We start from the raw sequence: 19,535 nt of genomic DNA, 5'->3' as shown, positions 1-19,535 counted from the left end.
CATCTACCTCTCTGTGCTTAGACTGTCACCACTGGAGGCTTTACAGTGAAAAGGTATGGTCGAACATTGTGCATTACAGGTTGATTCAGTACCACATGCTGCACTTAAGAAGCATCTGAAATCCTAGAGAGGTTCATTACTGCCTGCCTTAACATCTCTTGTTTCCAGGATGAACACACAGACAGCTCCTGATGACCCACACTATTTATGTTAAGATTCCCTATTAAGCTATTTCTGTCTTTAATCATGCCATTACTGCTTCTGGGCCCTCCTTGGAGGGTGGGGGGGTTGCTCATAAGAAATCCAGATGCTTTTCACAGAGTCCAAGAAATACTGATTTACCTGAGCTGACTGCATGTACTTGTCATTTTGCATCCTTACACTCTACACCACAAATAAAGAGCACTGGGAATGTAACGTCGACACAGTTGTAAGGCTGTGTAGAGCCAGCCCGAGTTCAGTACAGCTAACACTGATCTGGGTCTAGTATGCGAATAAGACTTGATCCTATTCCCGCTTAACTACTTGCGCATTCACACTGTAACTGCATCTACCAGAGTTTTCAGCACTGGCACAACAAACCACAAATACATGGAGCGAGCCCAAGTCTGGTATCACTCTTGATAAGCTCTGCCCAAACCAGAAGTGTTAGGATCATATTGTGCATACTCTAGTATCTCTGCGAGTGCCAGGTTTGGAACCGCAGGTGATACCAGCTACAGCTCAACACCAGCCATGGCTGATACAGTTTGGTTGCAGGTGCTATCTGCTTCAGGGTGTGAGGAATGTGATTGTATGTGTAATACATGGGGTTTTCCCATTAGGTCCCGTGTGTAGCTGCCTTATCTTAAACAACAAAAAGCTTTAACTGAAAAAGGAAAATCCCCATCATTAGTATGAAAGGAAAACCATGAATTTTCACTACAGGCCAAAATACTAGCAAAAATGGCATTTCAGTTGCTGCAATTTTAACTTTGCTTATTAAAAAAAAGATGCAACATTCCCAGTTAATATATTGTAGACAGCTTATTTCATCATCTCTGAACACAAGATGGAATGTTCTGCATTGCAAAAGCATAAGGTATGAACAAACACCCATTGCTCTCGGAACCACCACCCAAGTTATACAATCGCATACAAGCTCCAAAATTTAGAATTAAAGGTGTTGCGGGGAGTTTTAAAAATAAATACTATGCAAATGTGCGGTAGTCATATGGCTCCCCGATTGTCATCATCTTTTTATTTGTTTTGTTCAAGAAGTCATTAGTGAAGTTTTATATACATAATTAAAGCTGATCAAGAACAAAGTGTCAGTGGATTATATTTTATGGCAGAGTAAATTATGACTTAAGTCTGCTCAAATTCCAGGTTGTTACACAACTGGAGTATTAGGAAGAAAGGTCCTAGGAAGTTTCAGAAACTCAGCTGTCACTTGAAATGACACAGACATTTCCAAATGTGCCAACAGTATTTGTTCTGCCAATTGTTGCACAAAACCACACAGAATTCTCAGATAACCAACCCAAAACCAGAAGCAAGGGTGGCTTCATCTTACCATCTATGCTACACTATCTGATGTGAGGGAAGCTGAAATTTGGAGGCACTAATGGAAATCCAGGAAGCTTTGTAAAGTCACAGTACATTTGAATCTCCTCAACTCAGTTATCACGTAACGTTAGCAGTATCTTTTATTAAAACCACCAAACACAGAATTGCATCTCCTTTACTACAATGAACTTGAAAAATACACATTCAAGGGGCTTTAACTGTAAAGCAAAAAGAAAAAAATTAAGCAATCCCAGTTTCTGATGACTTACGAGGCCTTCCCCAAAGGTCTCAAAAAAAATCAAAGAGAATTTTGGAGTAATTAAAGCCAATATAGGAACAGCACAGCAGAGGAATGAAGCTAAGGAGCTCTCATGTCTACCCAACAGCTAAAAATGCCTGGTAATGTTCCCTTTCTCCCCAGTGTCTCCTCCCTCACAGCTTCATCATCTCCTTTTTTGCTGCTGAGGCTGAAACCTCTTCAATTGCAGCAAAACAAGAATGCATGTTTCTTCACCTTGACTCAAGTTTTTGCAGTCTTCTCTTTTCTCCTAACCCAGAACCTTTGAAGGAGCAAGGGGAATTGCTTCCCAGAGACATTCTTATTAATGCACTTTGTCTATTGGCCTCATCCAGCCCCAACACTGTTTCTGGCACTGCCCAAAGCCTCAAAACCGGGTAGGTGACAAACAGCCAAAATCCCAAAGTACACTGCATATAGAATCTGTTCCCCTAAATAAATGTTAGCTTCAGAGCTGGTTAATTATAGCAGATGTCCGTTAAATTCACTACCTGCACCCCAAATAAATCCGTCTAAAGGAATGCACTGGGAATCGCAGCTCAAGTTTTTTCCTTCAACTTTTGTCCTATATCCTCATACAAACCTGAGCAAATATTAAGATCTTCTTAATTTTCCCACAGTTAAACCAGTAATGTTATAAGCCTTTCAACACCAGGGCAAGAAGAGAACGCATGTAAATGTAAGAATTATCTCAAGACACACACACCACATAATCTGGTAGAAAACTTTACACTAGGAGCCAAGTAGCTCAGATGAAAAATACAGCGCACAGTATAAAATTTCTCTTAAAATACAACTAAAAGGCAGGCAATCATCACAGAAACATTCAAAGTGATCAAGCATTTTGATGAGAACTTCATAGAATTGAAAGTTAAAAAAATTACATTAAAAGGAGACACCAAGTATTTCAAAAACCTCTGTTTTATTTGTACAGAGTAAAATACATCATATAGTGAACATTGTTTTCCATCCATAATCTAAAGCCATTAATAAGTGTTTTCTTTTCACCAAATATCCTGGCCAGAAGCACAGACAATGGAAATGGGAGTGCTAATCAGTCTCTCTCTGCCAGAGCTACAAGGTGCACATCAATCTCTGCTTCTGTAAGGATCCTGAAAGAACAAAAAGAAATCTTATATAGCTTAAATGATTTTTTCCCTTAAGCTCCAATATTACAACCTAATATCTACACAAATAAGTTTTATACAATGCATCTTTCAGCCCTTTAAAGCCCTGCTGCCAGGGCCACAGGCCGACATTCCAATTCTTTTTGAAAAGTAAAGGAAGAATCAAAGGCACTAGAGAGCAAAGAGGTAACACATGGTAGAAAAAGAACAGGTAATTCCTCGTAAGTAATATATTTGCAAGCTGGGACCCGGTGAGAAGAATGGGTATGGTAATGAGTACGATTACTCCAAGGGGGACACAGGTTTTCATAGCCTTCTCCCTCTGCTTGTTATCCATCCTTTCTGAAAAGGACATAAGATCAGTAAATGAAGTTTGCCAGAAAGCTAGCACCTGACCCTTGAGCAGCAGTAGAAAAGGGGTAATGCAGATCCTGCATGCTTTCTCAAAAATGCTGTGCTATTCTGTTGTCCTAAACACACATCACCAAATGCAAAACCACCCATCATCACCATGTCAACTTTAAACACTTTAGGAAGCACTCAAAAGACTGCACCTGTAGGACCCAAAGGTTTGAAGCCTCTCTCCAATCCCCACCTACCAAGCAGCTAGACTAAAGCAGGAGAGGACTTTTCTTTCCCACCTAGCTGTTCCTCTCTTTTTTTTTAAATTAGAAAAAGTAATGAAAGACTAAGGCAGAAATAACTGAACTCCTCTGCAGCAAGCCAGCCTTAACTAAATTTTAGGTAAGACATACCTAGAGGGTCCTTTTGCATTAACAAAAAAGCCCCAAAACTTATTCTCCCACATTTCATGCATGCTTCCACAGCTATACATTGTGTTGTCAGAAGGCTGTCAAGGACACTGTATCTGATGTGAGGTATAGCTCTCAGCAGGAAGATTTCCAGGTGGTGTCTCAATAGATTGACCAAGTAACCTTGCTGCGCACAGTGCGCTGTGCTCAGGTTCAGGCAATAACAGGGGAGGGAGGAAATTGCAGGTGTCTTGCTTTCATGCTAGGTGGGAATGCAGTGTACTCAGCCAGTTCCAAATCACTGCAGTGATTTTTAAATCCAGGGTCTTTTAATCTTGTCAAATTTAAATATTACAAATCATACAAATTCATAATCTATTAACTATATAACGGAGAAGTTAAAAACTGCTACAATTACAAGATGAGCAAGAGTCATTTAAAGATCCCATTTCAAAAAGGATTGAAAAAATTAAGGGACTTGCAAAATTTTCCCTAATATAAAACAGACTTCACTGCGTTAGATGTCATGACTATGATTTGGAAGTAGACTCCAGATACTAGCACAAAGAAAAATTTTTATTCTTTTAAGCATGAAAAATCATCTAGACCAGATGTAACTATATTTTAATCATCACATAAAGCAATACCCTTTTAAGAAACAAAGACAACACTTTTCTCTACTGGATCCCTTAAACCATGTCAAACATTTTAAAACTGTGGTGGTGTTGTTTTTTAAAAGTGTCTTTTACCCCTACGTATTTTGAAGTTACAAGTTAAAAAAAAACCCTCCAAAACATCAACTTCTGACATTTACCTCTTCTTCTCGACTTACCATTACACAAGAAGTTAAAACTAATTGCACATAACCAGAGAAACACACCAAGTTTTATCAACACTGATCACTTACCTGAATTTAGGATTTTCCACTGTAACTACACCAACTTCTATTTCTGAAGGTTTGAAATCAATGGATAGTACAGTAGACAGGCATGTTATTGCTGTCTGAAAGATGACAAAAAACCCTATCATTAAACAGAAAGCACTTTTTTTTTTTTAAATAGATATAGCATTAACAACTACCCTTCCTTCTAGTTTTAAGTTATTTCCCTCCACCTCAAAACCGCAGCTGAAAAGTTTCAAACAGTTTCCCCTTGTTACAGAATACAGTCCCTCTCTGGTCCTCTCCCTAAAAAGCCCAATCTACAAAAACCAAAGGGACATCTCATTTTCGTAGCAGAAAAAAAACCCACAACTAAACCAAAACCTTTTATCATGCAAAGATTAAAACCCCAGGTCCCAAGGACAGAACATGTTTCATTAGTGGCAAACAAGACAGACCAACATCATTACAATCCAAGATTACTCAAAGCACGTCACTTGCATAGCTTCCATTTTGGCTTTTCTTCTGGTAATTAAAATTACCTTGGCTGTTTTTAAAAGCTGCATTTCATCATGGCTTATTTTTTTTCCACCTTAATCATCACCTGTTCTAAAAGGTGTTCTTTGCAACCTCACTCATACTTAACCCTGCAGTAGGGTCATAATAATGCTGAAGATGTATTCCTAAAATGATGATTGAGCACAAAAGAAATTCCATAAAACAGCTATGTAGCCAGATGCTTATCAAATCAGTTATTCTGGCATGCTGGCATTTAATTCTGATTAGTAATGTGTTAGAAAGTGTAGAACACCAGACAAGACTTTTCTAAAGTTTATTTTCAATATGTTGATAATACATTGATTCTGCAATAATTCCGTAAGACTACATAGATGTCTTATCAGAAGACTGCCAAGTTGTAAAAAAAAAAAAAAAGACCAACAAAAAAAATCCCAACAAAAACCCCCAAAACTCTAATCCATGGAGCATTACCTCTAACACACCACAAGCTTTTAAAAAAAGACAATGTGTGTGTGTGTGTGTGAAGAACATTACAAAAACATGATTCTTGCTTTTGCTTGCCAGATGTGCTTCTCCCTGTCACTGCCGACTTTTAGAGTAACAGTGTCTAATCTACATTCACAATCTCAGCATTTTAACAAAGACAACAAAAAGGTATAGAAGCACATTCAGGATTTGACTGGCAAATTAATTACCAATTAAGTATTTGCACCATACCATGGAAGTTTCATGAATCAAAAACAAGAATGTGAAAAGACAGTTTCATCTACCTCCAACTGCTCAACTAAGAGACAAGCACAGTATAATCAAGCAGTAATAGAAAAATACATTTAATGTGAAAATTATTTAGCCAGGATAAAAAAGGGTCTCTGAGGGAATTTCAAATACATTCAATTTCAGTATGCTATGATTATTCAACCCTCTCAGGATCTTCTCTTTAAAGGAATCACATATTAAGGAAATCAGTACTTATTAAGATACACATATAAAACTTATTAATTTCTGCTGAAGAACTTTCTGTTTAAATGGTACTTTCACAGTAACGCAGACTTCAGAAGTAATTTAGCTGAAGATCTGAATCTGCATAGCATTCACATGGATCTTAATACAGTACTCCGTTGAATGTTACAGAGGGGTCAATTGCTTAGGTTATTATTCCTCATTTCAACTGCTGATCTCCTGATGCAGGAAACACAACATTATGGGAGAAGAACAAGGCCTGGCAGGAGAAACAGGCGGGCCATGGAAGAGGGCTGTTTAGACAGATCTCTACAGTGTAAGTGAAAAAGTAAGGATGATTACAAAATAAGTTCATTGACCTATTTTATAAATAGGATACATTTTTATAATGGGCCTTGAACAACAGTTTTCACAGTAGGCATAACAGCTGGTGTTATATTTACTAAACCGACAGGATGGGGTAGTGCTTGTCTGTTTGAAATGCTTTCTAACATAAAGATTGTTTTAAGTGTCACTAAAAGAAAGTTGTACTGGTATCCCCAGAATCAAGCGCTGTAGTAACCAACCACCAGCTACAGTGGGAGTGCTACAATTATAGATTCTGCTTCAGCTAATGGAAAGCAGAAAAAGCAGATTAGATTACTATTTAAACACTTGCAAAATAAAACCATTTTCTGGTTGGAATAGCCATACTTGCTCTGGGAGCAATACAGAACTGTAAGAAAACAGGAAATGCCTAACTGCATTCCTCTATATCACAAGCCTACATACACCATATTCATTAAAAATACTTCAACAAATCTTTATTTCCCTCTGCTGGCCTACCTCTACTGTTTGTTCATATGTCCAATCAAATTTCTTCTTTACTTTCTTTTCAAGAAAACTGGTTGACTCTGTTTGTTTAACTCCTGCAGCTGTGGCCTTGAATCCACAATAGTAACCTGCCGGATCACACTTGTACACCTGAGGGCCGTGTTCTTCATCAATACCAATCAAAATCATACCTTGAAGAGAAAATGTGTTAATTTTTTTCTTTCCCCAATTTTAGCAATTTCGTTCAACTGAAGAATAGGATAGATACTCCCCTCCCATGAAACACATGCATGCACAGCAGTACATTTTTGGGAACCAGTCCAATACCTAAAGCTGTGATTTCCTCTTTATCTCTAATTTGCCATTTCTTACCAGCATCTCATTACCAGGTGTGCAACTCAGTTTAGTGCAAACTGTATTTCTATCATTCCCAAAGAAGGCTACTCATTAAACATAGAAACATTTTTGCCACGCTCAGTGCGCAGAGAACCACAAAGTCAGGACATAACAAAAGTTTAATCCCGATACAAAGTTAACCCTGCCACAGTTCATTTCCTGTGTATTGTATGACACTTTAAAAGTGTAAACAACAGTTCTATTAACATGTGCCTTTTACCAGAAAGCAACTCTACAAATATGTTGACATTAATGGAAATATTAAAAGATCAGCTCTAGATTTCTCGACTGTAATCCCGAAAAGCACTTCGTTACATCCCTTTTCCTCTCTTCTTTAAAGGAAAAATAAATCTGAAATGAAATGTGGAAATATCAGAACATAAAACTGAGTCTTTGAAGACCATTTGACTAAATGCTTTCAAGTTGGACAGACTTCAAATAACACAAACTGGTCACATCACTGAAACGCATCTGTGTTCACCCACACTTCTAGATTTACAGTTGTATAGTCTCAATATGCATATTAAAAATAACTCAAAAGCAATACTTGCAAAAAAAAACCCCCACAACCCCAAAGCAGAACAAGGTCAAGGTTTTAAATTATTTTCTCTTTACAGTTGCATAACTTTTAACTACCAGTTATAGCTGATAAGCTTCTGAGCAGCTATTACTACAACATAAAGAAAATTTCCCATCATCTTTTCAAAAAAAGGTTAAGGAAAGTTAAGAAAAATACATTTTTATTCATGAATTTAAAAAAAAAAAAATCACTTTCCAGTAGTATCAAGGCATGGGAAATACCAAGGGAAGAAAGAAACAATCATTCCTGAACATTGCAGCATAGGAAAATAGCCCCATCATGGAAACTGTGGTGCAACCCTGAATGTTACTTCTTTAGTGAGAAGTGTTAGTGCCTACTATGATTACGAGAAGTGATTCATCAATTCTGAAACTATTCTCCTTAAAAGAAGAAAAAAAAAAAAAAAAACAACACACAAGCAAACAAAAAGAAACCCAGAAAGAATGTTTAATGAAAAAGTAATTGAGGAAACATCAAGTCTTTGATCTCAGTTCCCGGACAGCCTAACAGTACGGTTATAATTTGCTCACAGCCAAATGCAGGAGAAAAAACAAGTCAGAAACCACCTCAGAACACACAGATGATCAGGAACACCTACAAACAACAACTTTACACACATCTTTTTTTACTTAAGCTGCATTTGCTGTTATAAAACAGGACTGGTGTAGAAATGTTTGCAAGTGAAATATTTTTAAGCACTTCTTCTCTACATTATATATATATTTCATGGTTAAGTTAAGAGCAAAAATTATGCAGATTTTTGTCCTATACATACTACTTAGATAAAAAAGCTACAAAATCTGCACAAGCATAATTGCACTCTCCATATGTCTGTTTTAACAGTGATATTTACCCAGACACAGACACCGGTAAAAAGAACATCTCCCATTCACAGACATCACTGTGCAGTGCAAACAGCCTAGGCCCCCAAAACTGAAGTGAAATAGCATCACACGTTTTAAAGAGGCTAAATCATTCACTCCAATTCAAATGCTGAGTCAATGGTAAAATCACGGCCCCAGTTCAAGACTTCCAACACTGCTCTCATTTGCCTGTTCATTCCTCTTACTCCTTCAGTTACATCCATATCTCACACAATTTGAAAATGGGTGAGAATTTCTTATACTTGAAGTTGCAAGCTTAGACAAGAAATGGGAAAGAGTAATTTCATACGCTATACTTACAGCAACCAAGAGGCCTCATTTCAGCATTCTGCGTATAGACCTGAGAAATATCTGCAATCCTTTTACACAGCATATCCACAGGGATGTCATAGCCATACTTGTACTTCCAGTTAGCAGCCTCATAGCGGGCTCTCTGCACCTGGGATCTGCTGTCAGCTAGACAGAAAGAACTAATATTAATTTCACTGAACATGTACCACATTTATTCCTAGCATTGCTTGAGAATGCAAATTCCAGGCCCAATTAAGTTGTCTTTAAATACACACATTAGAACTACACAAGTTCTCCAAAACCACACTAAGTGGAACAAATCTCCTAGAACACTTATTTATTTTATGTGATGCAAAATTGGTGAACTACATACAAATCTGACACCCTTCAGATACTTAAAAAGATGGTGAATTAAATACCTGTCATTCCTGTCATCACACAGCCAATATTTTCAGTAATTCTGAATAAATGAGTCACTGTGTTGGAATCCAGTAACTTGTCCTAAAGAGAAAACAGAAATAATCTAACAGAAAACACTGTCCTTCAAGTACAAAAGAAAGATAAGACTCTGGATGCTCTGGTATCTATAGAAGAGCCCAAAAGAATCAACTAACAGCTAAAAATTGTCTCTCAGGCTCTCCACTATTTACTGCTACAGGCACGCAAAGGAAGAAATAGGAGAATAGGGAAGATAAAGAACCGCAGTAAATGGAAAAGGAGCATGACAGCTAGAGCAGGACCAACATCAAAGTCCTATTCCCTCTGACAAAACAGAACACACATACAAAAACTTGCGCTCTTATTGCATGCTGCCCTTCAGACACAAGGGTTTTCCCCCTTTGTCAACAGTACATTACCACTGTGCTGAAACACTCATGAAAATCTGTTCTGCATGCTATTGGTGTAACATTTTCTGAGTAGGAATTAAAGAAATCAAGAAACCGATTATGGACAACTCAGCCCTTACAAGCCAGAGTAATGTATGCATGCTGAAGTACAGCAGGACCAACTTCGTATTTTAGCATTATCCCTTTGACAACTACAGAGAAAACCAATATTACAGCACTTGGTGAGGAAATGTACAACTGAGCACTAAACGGAGCTAGAACTCACAATAAGCAGAACGATCGTAAGATACTAAATTCAAACAGCAATATACGTCAATGCTAATAAATATAATATCAATGTTGCAGAGTCTCACCCCCACCTTTTTTCTCATCTCCTTCCAGCCTCCCCCTCAAAAACAGACTACTTACAGGTACTTTCTTCTGTGTTACAATTACTGCAGAATCTTTCCCACGAACAGCTACAGATGTAAGTCCGCCTTGGTTTATGGCCTTAAAAGCATATTCTAGAAAAATATGTAAATGTTAATAAAAAACAATGTTAGAGATATTAGTACTAATAACTGACACACCTCCTCCAACACAGAAATCTCACCAAGTTCTCACCCTTTTAATACTTTAATATTTCTGCAATACTTTGTGTCTTTAAGGTCTTTAGTACAATGCACACAAGAACTTTCTGATGGGAATTAAGTCATTGACTCTCTTCACAAAACCACGATCACTGCTTCCTTCAAATATTTCTAAGAATTTGCCTTTTTGTTCAGTTCGAATGCTTAACAGCAACAGAATTTGTTTTAAAACAAGAAGGCTGTTCTGCACTTGACCAAAGTGGCACAACCTTAACCTACAGTAACTGTAAATCCTTAAATAAGATTTTTTAACATGCAGAAGTTTAGTATCTCAAGCATTATCATCACTGCAAGGATGTAATTTTATTTTGTAGACTTTAACCAATACAGATGAAAACTTAAATGATGGACCAGGCACAGATGATGGTTTTTAACCTTACTATCACATTTTCTGACTTGACATTCAAACACCGTAATGCTTTTATTAACTTTTAAAAATGAAACCTATGCACATGCCAACTAAATAGCATCATTCAGATAAATGCAACAGACTAAGATTTACTTGATATGATCCATTAAAGAAATTTCCCTTGATTAATGGTTTCAAAAGCCTCAAGAACAACAACTTTAAAAATCGTTTATCTGACAATATGATAAACAACCAAAACTTCCTAATACCTGGTTGGGAGAGGGAAGTTTCAGACACTAGCTAAATGTAGATTAATTTTTTGTTAGCTATGCGATTAAGACTGGAATTTAGAACATGTCTAACCAACAGCACAACAAATTGCTAAAACTATCTTCTAAAATAATGGGAGCAAGAAACTCAGCTGTTTTAAAAGCTGCATTCAAATCTATGGAAGAGACTGCACAACAGGAGAGGAATAATCCGAAAATGAAAACACACATCTTGCAATACCAGGATCTTGATGTTCAATCTGCTGAGCCAGTGTTGTGGAAGGGCTGATTGCCATGTATTTATGGCACTGTATTTATTACTGTCAGGCATCAGAGCATTTACTGGTTATCCAAACATGCCATAAAGAATGTTCCCTCTTTCTCTGCGCTAGATGCACAACTTTGCTCACCTCTTCATTTACCTTCCCTGGGATGAACAGTGCTAGCCTGCAGCAAAGCACAGAACCCAGCGAGACATGAGCTAGCACTGCTCACAAACTGGTCACGTTTGAAGCCCCAGGCCAGAGCTCTGCAACACTTGTTTATTTATGCGTACAAATATCTGAAGGGAGGGTGTAAAGAAGATGGACAGAGCCAGGCTCTTTTCAGTGGTACCCAGTGACAAGACCAGAAGCAATGAGCACAAACTGAAACACGGGACGGTCCGTCTGAACATCGTGAAACACTTTTTTATTGTGAGGGTGATGGAGCACTGGCACAGGTTGCCCAGAGGGGTTGTGGAGTCTTCCTCCTTGGAGATATTCAAAAGCTGTCTGGACACAGTTCTGGGCAACCTGCGCTAGGTAGCCCTGCTTGAGCAGGGTGTTGGATCAGACGACCTCCAGAGGTTCCTTCCAACCTCAACCGTTCTGTGGCTCTGTGACATTTACATGGGAAAAGGAATAGGTGCCTTCGCAAACTGTTTTTGCTCACAAGTACTGACAACCAGGCTTGCTGAACTGCAGTCTCTTCTCGCCCTGTTCCTATTACCATCTGCAATACTCAGTTTTCAAAGAGACAAGCCAAAAAGTGTAGGGGCTCTTACAGTACAACAAATCCAAATACATATATTGCTAGTGGTGTTTGTCTGTTTTCTGCTATGCAAGTATTTCAGTAGTACTGCACACATTCTTACCGAAAACCATAGTCCCTTGCTGTTCCCCAAATATGTTAGAACAATCAGAAATTTGAACATAATCATTTTCTTCACCTCCCAAAATTCCACTTCGATGAAACATCACTTTTGAAGACTGGAGCTAATAGGTGGCAAGACAACACTGATAATCTGAAGGATTTTAACCACAGCAACAAGAAATATATACGAAATAATTATTATTTTTCTAATATAAGATTACTTCAAAGGCACAAGAGCTTTTTGAGCTTTGGAAGTAGAAGACAGACGTAAGGCAAGGCACAGGCATTTCAGTCCAGTATCACTACACTGGAAATCTCTGTTCAGTGTTTCCAGAAAACCTTCAAGAAAAACCTCAAGTCTTAAGGCAGCTTTAAAGCAACACATGTCCATACCCATCCTTGACAGGATGGAGAGGAGAGCGAGGGAAAAGGAGAGCGAGGGAAAAGGAGAGCGAGGGAAAAGGAGAGCGAGGGAAAAGGAGAGCGAGGGAAAAGGAGAGCGAGGGAAAAGGAGAGCGAGGGAAAAGGAGAGCGAGGGAAAAGGAGAGCGAGGGAAAAGGAGAGCGAGGGAAAAGGAGAGCGAGGGAAAAGGAGAGCGAGGGAAAAGGAGAGCGAGGGAAAAGGAGAGCGAGGGAAAAGGAGAGCGAGGGAAAAGGAGAGCGAGGGAAAAGGAGAGCGAGGGAAAAGGAGAGCGAGGGAAAAGGAGAGCGAGGGAAAAGGAGAGCGAGGGAAAAGGAGAGCGAGGGAAAAGGAGAGCGAGGGAAAAGGAGAGCGAGGGAAAAGGAGAGCGAGGGAAAAGGAGAGCGCGCGTGCGTGCGAAAGAGTGAGAGAAAGCTAGATTCAGGTATTTGACCACAAGCAAACATGAGCTTTCTGCCCACGCTGTGGCTAGATGCTGGCCAACAGAGACACTAATGTGGCACCATGCCTGAGTTATCAGCCTGTCCGCAGGTAGACTGAGCTCATATTTGCTTGAAATTAACTATGCACACCTACATATTTTTCTTCCCATAGCATATGGGTACTCAAAATATCTTCAAGACAGCTTCAGGCTGTGTGCAGAGGCTCTCAAATACACATGCAGATACTTGCTTCTAAGTCATGGGTAAAAGATATGGAGGTACTGCACATTTCTCACACATTAACCTAATGGTTGAATATACCCAGGAGGTAGAAAACCAAGGCTCAGTTTCCTCTTTGCTACAGGATGCAGAAACCATTCCCAGTAAGTAGTACTGCACCAGAGAAACAGCCAGAAAGGTGATGCAGACCAACCAGCCTGTTTTAATGGCAACAAAAGGTCAGAGCCACGACGCTTCCATCACAAAACCACTGACACCCTGTGTGAGGAAGTGCTGCCCCTACCATCCAGATGTGTAAGCCTTACTATGCAAGTTGCATACGAGCCTTATACATACTCCAGATATAAGACAGCACCCATATATAGGCATCTAGTACAGGTAACTTTGTACCCGTGTATAGACACTTACACACGGGCACTTTCCTAGTTGCTCCCTGGAGAAAGGACTGCTCAAGACTGGGCCACCTGCCCATGAAGCCTATTCCAAACAGCCTTCGTCCTGAGAAAAAGTCAAGGGGCAGACACAAAAGAAACTACTGGCTACCACGGACAATTAATGCAGTCTGGTCCCAGCAAACTCCTTTCCTGGAGAACAGATGGATGTGCAACCTTTCCTGGAGAACAGATGGATGTATGGACACGCCATGCAATGCACATGCAGTGAAGCCACTGCAGCTGGGGAAGAGCCACTAAGCTCCACTGGAAGATGGCATCAGGATGATGCTGCCAAAACAATTCATCTGGCCCTGTTGTGAGGATCCTTCAGGAGCACTCTCAATGAACTGTCCTGCCAGACTGCAAGCTGACTATGCTGTTACAGAGTATTCTGCAGAAGGAGCACCATGAGGCTCTTCTGCAGAATCTGGTGCACTGTCAAAATAAGAATAAAAGATTCAGTAGCCTACAGAAGAAGATGAAGCTAGGCTGCAGCTTAATTGCAGAATGTTTTAGTAGGGCCTGTTGTGATAGGACAAGGCGTAATGGTTTTAAACTAAAAGAGGGTGGATTCACACTACATCTAAGGAAGAAGTTTTTTATGATGAGGGTGGTGTAACCCTGGCACAGGCTGCCCAGAGAGGTGGTGGATGCCCCATCCCTGGCAACATTCAAGGTCAGGCTGGACGGGGCTCTGAGCAACCCAATCTAGTTGAAGATGTCCCTGCTCGTTGCAGGGGGGGTGGACTACATGACCTTTAAAGGTCCGTTCCAACCCAAACTATTCTATCATTCCATGAATTTATCCCTTCCAACCCAAACCGTTCTATGACTCTAAGCCTGTAAATAAAGGATGGTTGCTGCTGTCTCACAGGCCATGACGTACAGAACACATGGCATTCAGGTGTAACAAGAGAGAGCATGGGTTACCTCCAAAAACTGACTTTGTTACTCTGGTATGCAGTGTTTGAGGCAGTTCAAGTCCCATTTCAAACAGCTATTGTAGTTCTCAGATTCCAAAGCACAATGCTCCAAAGTTTGGCAAGATAAACTGAAAGAAACACTTCAGGGGGAATAAACAGCTCCCGAGTTAGCGTGGTCCTCAAGCATCTAAAATCAAACACTGGGAAATCATAGGAGGTGGCTCCCCGTGGCAGCGGACACTCGAGAGGGCCTACCCTGGCTCTAAGCTTTCCTTATCTCACGGGAGGCTCCCTTTCGCAGGCCCCCACGCCGGCAGGACCGGGACGGTAGCTGCTCCAGGCTTCTCTCCGCACACCGCGGGACCGGGCAGGGCGGGAACCGAGACTCCCCGGCCATGGGAGGCGCCACGTTTCCCCCCCGCCCCAAAGGCGGCCAGGCTCGGCGGAGGTTTTCCGAGCCGGCTGCAGCCCCGCTCGGCAGGAAGCAGCGGCGGCGCGGGCAGGCCGGGCCCGTGACGGGGCAATTCAGCGGCAGCATCCCCGGGGCCGGACACCCACCGACTTGGTAGAGGCGGCCCTCGGGCGAGAAGATGGTGATGTGGCGGTCGAAGCCGGCGCTGGAGCCTCGGGACATGGCGGGTGCGGGGCGGGGCGGCGCGGCCGAGGGGCTCACGGCGTGAAGAGCCCCACCGCTACGGCAGTCAGGGCGCCCGCCGGAGTACTTCCGGGTTACGTGCCCCACGCAGGCGCCGAAACACACACAGCTCGCGCACCGTCACGCTCCGCCTCCGCCACTGCGCATGCCCGAGCACGGCGGCGCTTTCCCCCCCCACCCCCACACGCCCCCCGCCCGCGTCCGCCGCTCCTCTGCCGAGCATGCGCACTAGGGCGGCCGGGCGCGGTGCGCGCCCCCTGACTGCGCAGGCGCCGCCCCCCGCCCGGCGGCTGAGGGGCGGTGCCGGCGGAGCCGCGGCCGGTGCGCAGCTGCCGGCTGTCATGTCGCGACATGTCACCCGCGTCGTGAGCGAAATGCGGTCTTTTCAGCACGGCAGCTGTAACGCGTTTAACCCGTGGGGCTGACAGCCCGCCCCCTGCGGCTGCGTGGCGAAAAGGCGGGTGGAAGCCCGGGGTCAGGCAGTCGGGCCCGCGGCTGGGGGGGAAGGTTGGGACGGTGCGGACTGTCAGGCTGATCAAACGGTTTCTGATTCATGGAAAACCTCAAACGTGTTCGACGTGCATTAGAGAGGACGCGCGGAAATACCAGAAAACTGGAGAAAAGTATCATCAGGAGCTATGCAGGCCGCCAGGGAAACAAAAACCCGCTTAATTTTCTAAAGGAAACATTTCCATGTGTTCTCTCCAGTGAGTGTAATTTTAAAGCAAAGAAATACACTAACCTCAAAAAAGATGTTTAGGATACTCATAATGAGTAATTGTTGCTGCAGCTGCATTGTAATGCGATGTTTAAAAGACGTACTTAGCACTTTATCAGTGTCCAGTACAAAGGGAAATTCCCCAAATTTGAAGTCATGAATATATGCTCTTTTTGCCTTTCAGCATCTTGGATTTCCCCTGCTCTTTGTGGGAAGGCTTTTTTTTAAAGTCGGTCGTTAAAAGAGTTGGAAAAGCTGTGTTTTGGTATCCACACCTCTCTTTTAAAAGATTATTATTAGATGAGCTTACTCTTTGTTGAAATGGCAGATTACAGGTGCATTTTGTGTATGCCGTACATTAAAAGTCTGCTTTCTTGAATTTTTCAATGTACTTGCTTATTAATACTATGGGAAAATGAAATGTCTCGCCGTGTATTACAAGACACAGAGTTTGTCCCCTTCATTAGGGAAGCACTTTGTGGGCGGACATGAAATGTTTAAAGCTGTGATGCAAGCACTGGAACACAGAGAACATGAAAATGTAAGAATGTCTCTGCTGGGTCAGACACAGAGTCTATCTAGCCCCATGCCCTGTCTCCAACTGCGGCCAAAAGTGGGTGCCCAAGGAAAAGCATTAAGACTACAGAGGGTCTTTAATGATACACTCCCTGAATCCTCTCCCAGCCTCCAACCGTCTGGAGGGACTTCCCAAGGCAGAGATAGTGTCTGGTTATTTAACAACCCTCACTGGTCTCCCCTTGAACTTACGTGAACTTCTTGCATCCATGACATGCGGTGGCAAAGAGTTGCTCGGCGTAACGGCGCGTTGTGTGGTTTCATCTTTTATCTGAACCTTCTATCTGCCAGCAGCATTTGATGCAGCTTTTGCACTGGAAGAGACAGCAAGCAATCGATCTCTGTGCATCCCCTCCACAACACTCATGATTCTTGCGACCTCTGTGTCTCTTGGGACCTGTTTCTCCAGGCTGAGGACTCCTACCCTCACGGTCCTTCCATGTACAAAGCTCTTCCATTCTATAACACTGGAGTTTAATGTCAGATTCTTTTTCAAGGGAATGGGAAAATGGAAGTAATTATCAAGTATTCAGCCAGATTGCCAAAAAGTAACTGAGAAAATACTTAAGTGTTTGGAATCAAAGATTCAGTATTTGACTTAGGCCAAGGGAAGAGTAATAGTTGCTCAATACCATGCACATGATGGCGTGGAAGTCATGCTACTTTCAGGATATAGTTTCCAGAAGTTTTCTCCACCTATGTAGCAATTTTGTCAGTTTCCAAAATATGGTTTTGTTTCAGAAGAGCAATCACGTATTTTTGGTTTAGTGTTCATCACGTCTGATCAACCATACGAGAGTCAAAGTCTGTGTTGCAGGATCCTGAGGAAGACTGTTCTCACTGACATGTTTTTAACATAGTAAACAGTAAGTGGGTGAGTTCGGAGATGAAGCTATTCACAAAATAGCTATAGCGCAGGCTGGATCAGTTCAGTCTTCCTCAAGTTCATCTTGCCAACGCGTCTCCATCTCCGTGGCACATGGCAGGCTAAGCTAGGCGTTAGTTCCTTCTGATTCCTGTTCTCCTCACTCAGTGTGCTAGCAAAGGGCAGTCAGTGTCATTTGCCATGGTTTCGGGGGTACGCATTGCTGCAACGTTTGGAGGACTTGCCTTTCTGGCATTCAGCGTGGACCCATCAATCTAATAAACTACTACCATACAGGCATTAAAAATCCTTGGACTTTTGCTATACTACTGTAAGCAGTAGTAGATGTCAAGTAGATCTGCTGGTAGCTGTCAGTAACCTTTGGTTTGGCTCTTGGGTTTATTGCCAATGAAACCCCCCAGAATTCCCTTTACATACTCACAAGCAAACCCTCATATTCATTGTTACCTCTAAATTCCCTGTTTCAGTAATCTGAAATTTGAAGACTTACAGCAACACAAAAGGCATGTTATTTCACAAATATCTTAAATAAAATGCAAATAATTAACCTCAGAACAGAGCCTCTGGAGACCGTGTACATCTATATGAACAGGTGGTTGGCAATTGAAAAAGTCTGTAGGTTGATCACTAATGTTTCCTCTCTAGTTTGAGAGAGAGGAAGCCATTAATTCCCTATAAGGGTCTACAGGAAAGTGTATTAGCAGCAAACATAAGGGAAAAAAAAAGCCACAATTCTCACACTAATGTTGGGACATCTTCCTGTTGTAAATTCCAGATTCTGTTCCATCTTCCCCTAAATACACTATGAATGTGTATTGAGGAAGTGTTACTATTTAGAAGGTATTATGGTATCTCTGTAAGAACAGTTTTTGAGATGAAACCCAAGTGATTGATTAGGGACACGTCTGTCCTCAGTCAAAAGGAAGTACAGGATGCATTTATTCCAGTTAGATGTTGATATTATGCATGTCTGTTAATGACCAGGGTGAGGTAGAATACTAACTTCAATAGATGAACATGTCTGGCAATGAAATGGATGACCTGAAGGTGCAATTTCTGGTCAGCTAAAGCTGACCTAAGGCAGAGCTGCAGGGGCCCACCTTCTGCAGCCTGACATTTCAGCCCCCCTCCCACACAGGTACCAGTACTTGTGCAATGGTGCTAGTTCCATATGCCGTCGCCAATTTTGACCTAGCCAAAACAAATTTTTAAAGGGTTTGCATTCAGCTGACTCAGCTCTGAATTGCTTAGGACTGCACGACCACCAGAGCTAATACCAAACTGGGACCGTAACAGCACTGATTCACATCACCTTGTGCTGTTGTGGAACTTCATACAGAGGGTAAGTAACCCTCATACAGAGCAACGGTTGCTTACTAAGCAGTCCTGTACAGGAGAAGACACTTACTTTAACAAAGCAGTATTTGCATTTTCAAGGAGATGTGGCAGTTCTCTGACTTACAGAATTGTAAAAACAATCTTCTGGCAAATCAGAAGTAAATCGGTTTGAGGAGCAAGAGGACAAGATCCAATCTCTCTGCTTTCCCTGGCAGACTCCAGAAAGGAGGTGACGTATAGGAGCTGGCATGTTCTGTCAGAAAATGGGTCTGTGATGAATGCTACCAACAACATGATGAATTTAAAACCAAGGTTCTAGGTTACCTTAAGAGGTATCCAGCTCCTCTACACTTTCTGCACAGTACCTGAAGGACATGACTGCATGCAAGTCACATCTGCTGGTTTACAAACCAGGAGTAGAAAAAGTGTCAGGATAGCTCTCTGATGTGAAAAAAAAAATAGCAGGGAACATACTTGAACGCTAAGAGACTCAAGGGAGCTTGTCATGGGACACTGCAAAAGCTCAGAACTGCAAATGCTATACAAAAAGATCTGTATGATTCAGCTCAGTTTCAAACAGAGGATTTTTCAGTGTGCAAGACAGACGTGACAAAAACATGATCTTTCATCTGAGATTAATGTGGCA

General features: G+C 41.7%; 1 protein-coding gene across 1 annotated transcript; it reads right to left on the bottom strand.

Moving 5' to 3' along the window:
* Positions 1 to 2,749: 2,749 nt before the first annotated feature.
* Positions 2,750 to 15,444, bottom strand: PSMA6 (proteasome 20S subunit alpha 6). Its single transcript, XM_076345025.1, has 7 exons — positions 15,275 to 15,444; positions 10,305 to 10,399; positions 9,468 to 9,549; positions 9,058 to 9,213; positions 6,910 to 7,088; positions 4,633 to 4,727; positions 2,750 to 2,958 (listed from the first exon to the last, which is right to left on the bottom strand). Exons 1-7 carry the CDS (start codon positions 15,348 to 15,350, stop codon positions 2,901 to 2,903), a joined length of 741 nt encoding a protein of 246 aa, XP_076201140.1. The 5' UTR covers positions 15,351 to 15,444; the 3' UTR covers positions 2,750 to 2,900.
* Positions 15,445 to 19,535: the final 4,091 nt, after the last annotated feature.

Source organism: Aptenodytes patagonicus, chromosome 7, assembly GCF_965638725.1.
Source record: "Aptenodytes patagonicus chromosome 7, bAptPat1.pri.cur, whole genome shotgun sequence".
Taxonomy (NCBI): Eukaryota; Metazoa; Chordata; class Aves; order Sphenisciformes; family Spheniscidae; genus Aptenodytes; species Aptenodytes patagonicus.
The sequence above is the reverse complement of the archived record's forward strand: the minus strand, read 5'-3'. Positions and strand labels throughout refer to the sequence as shown.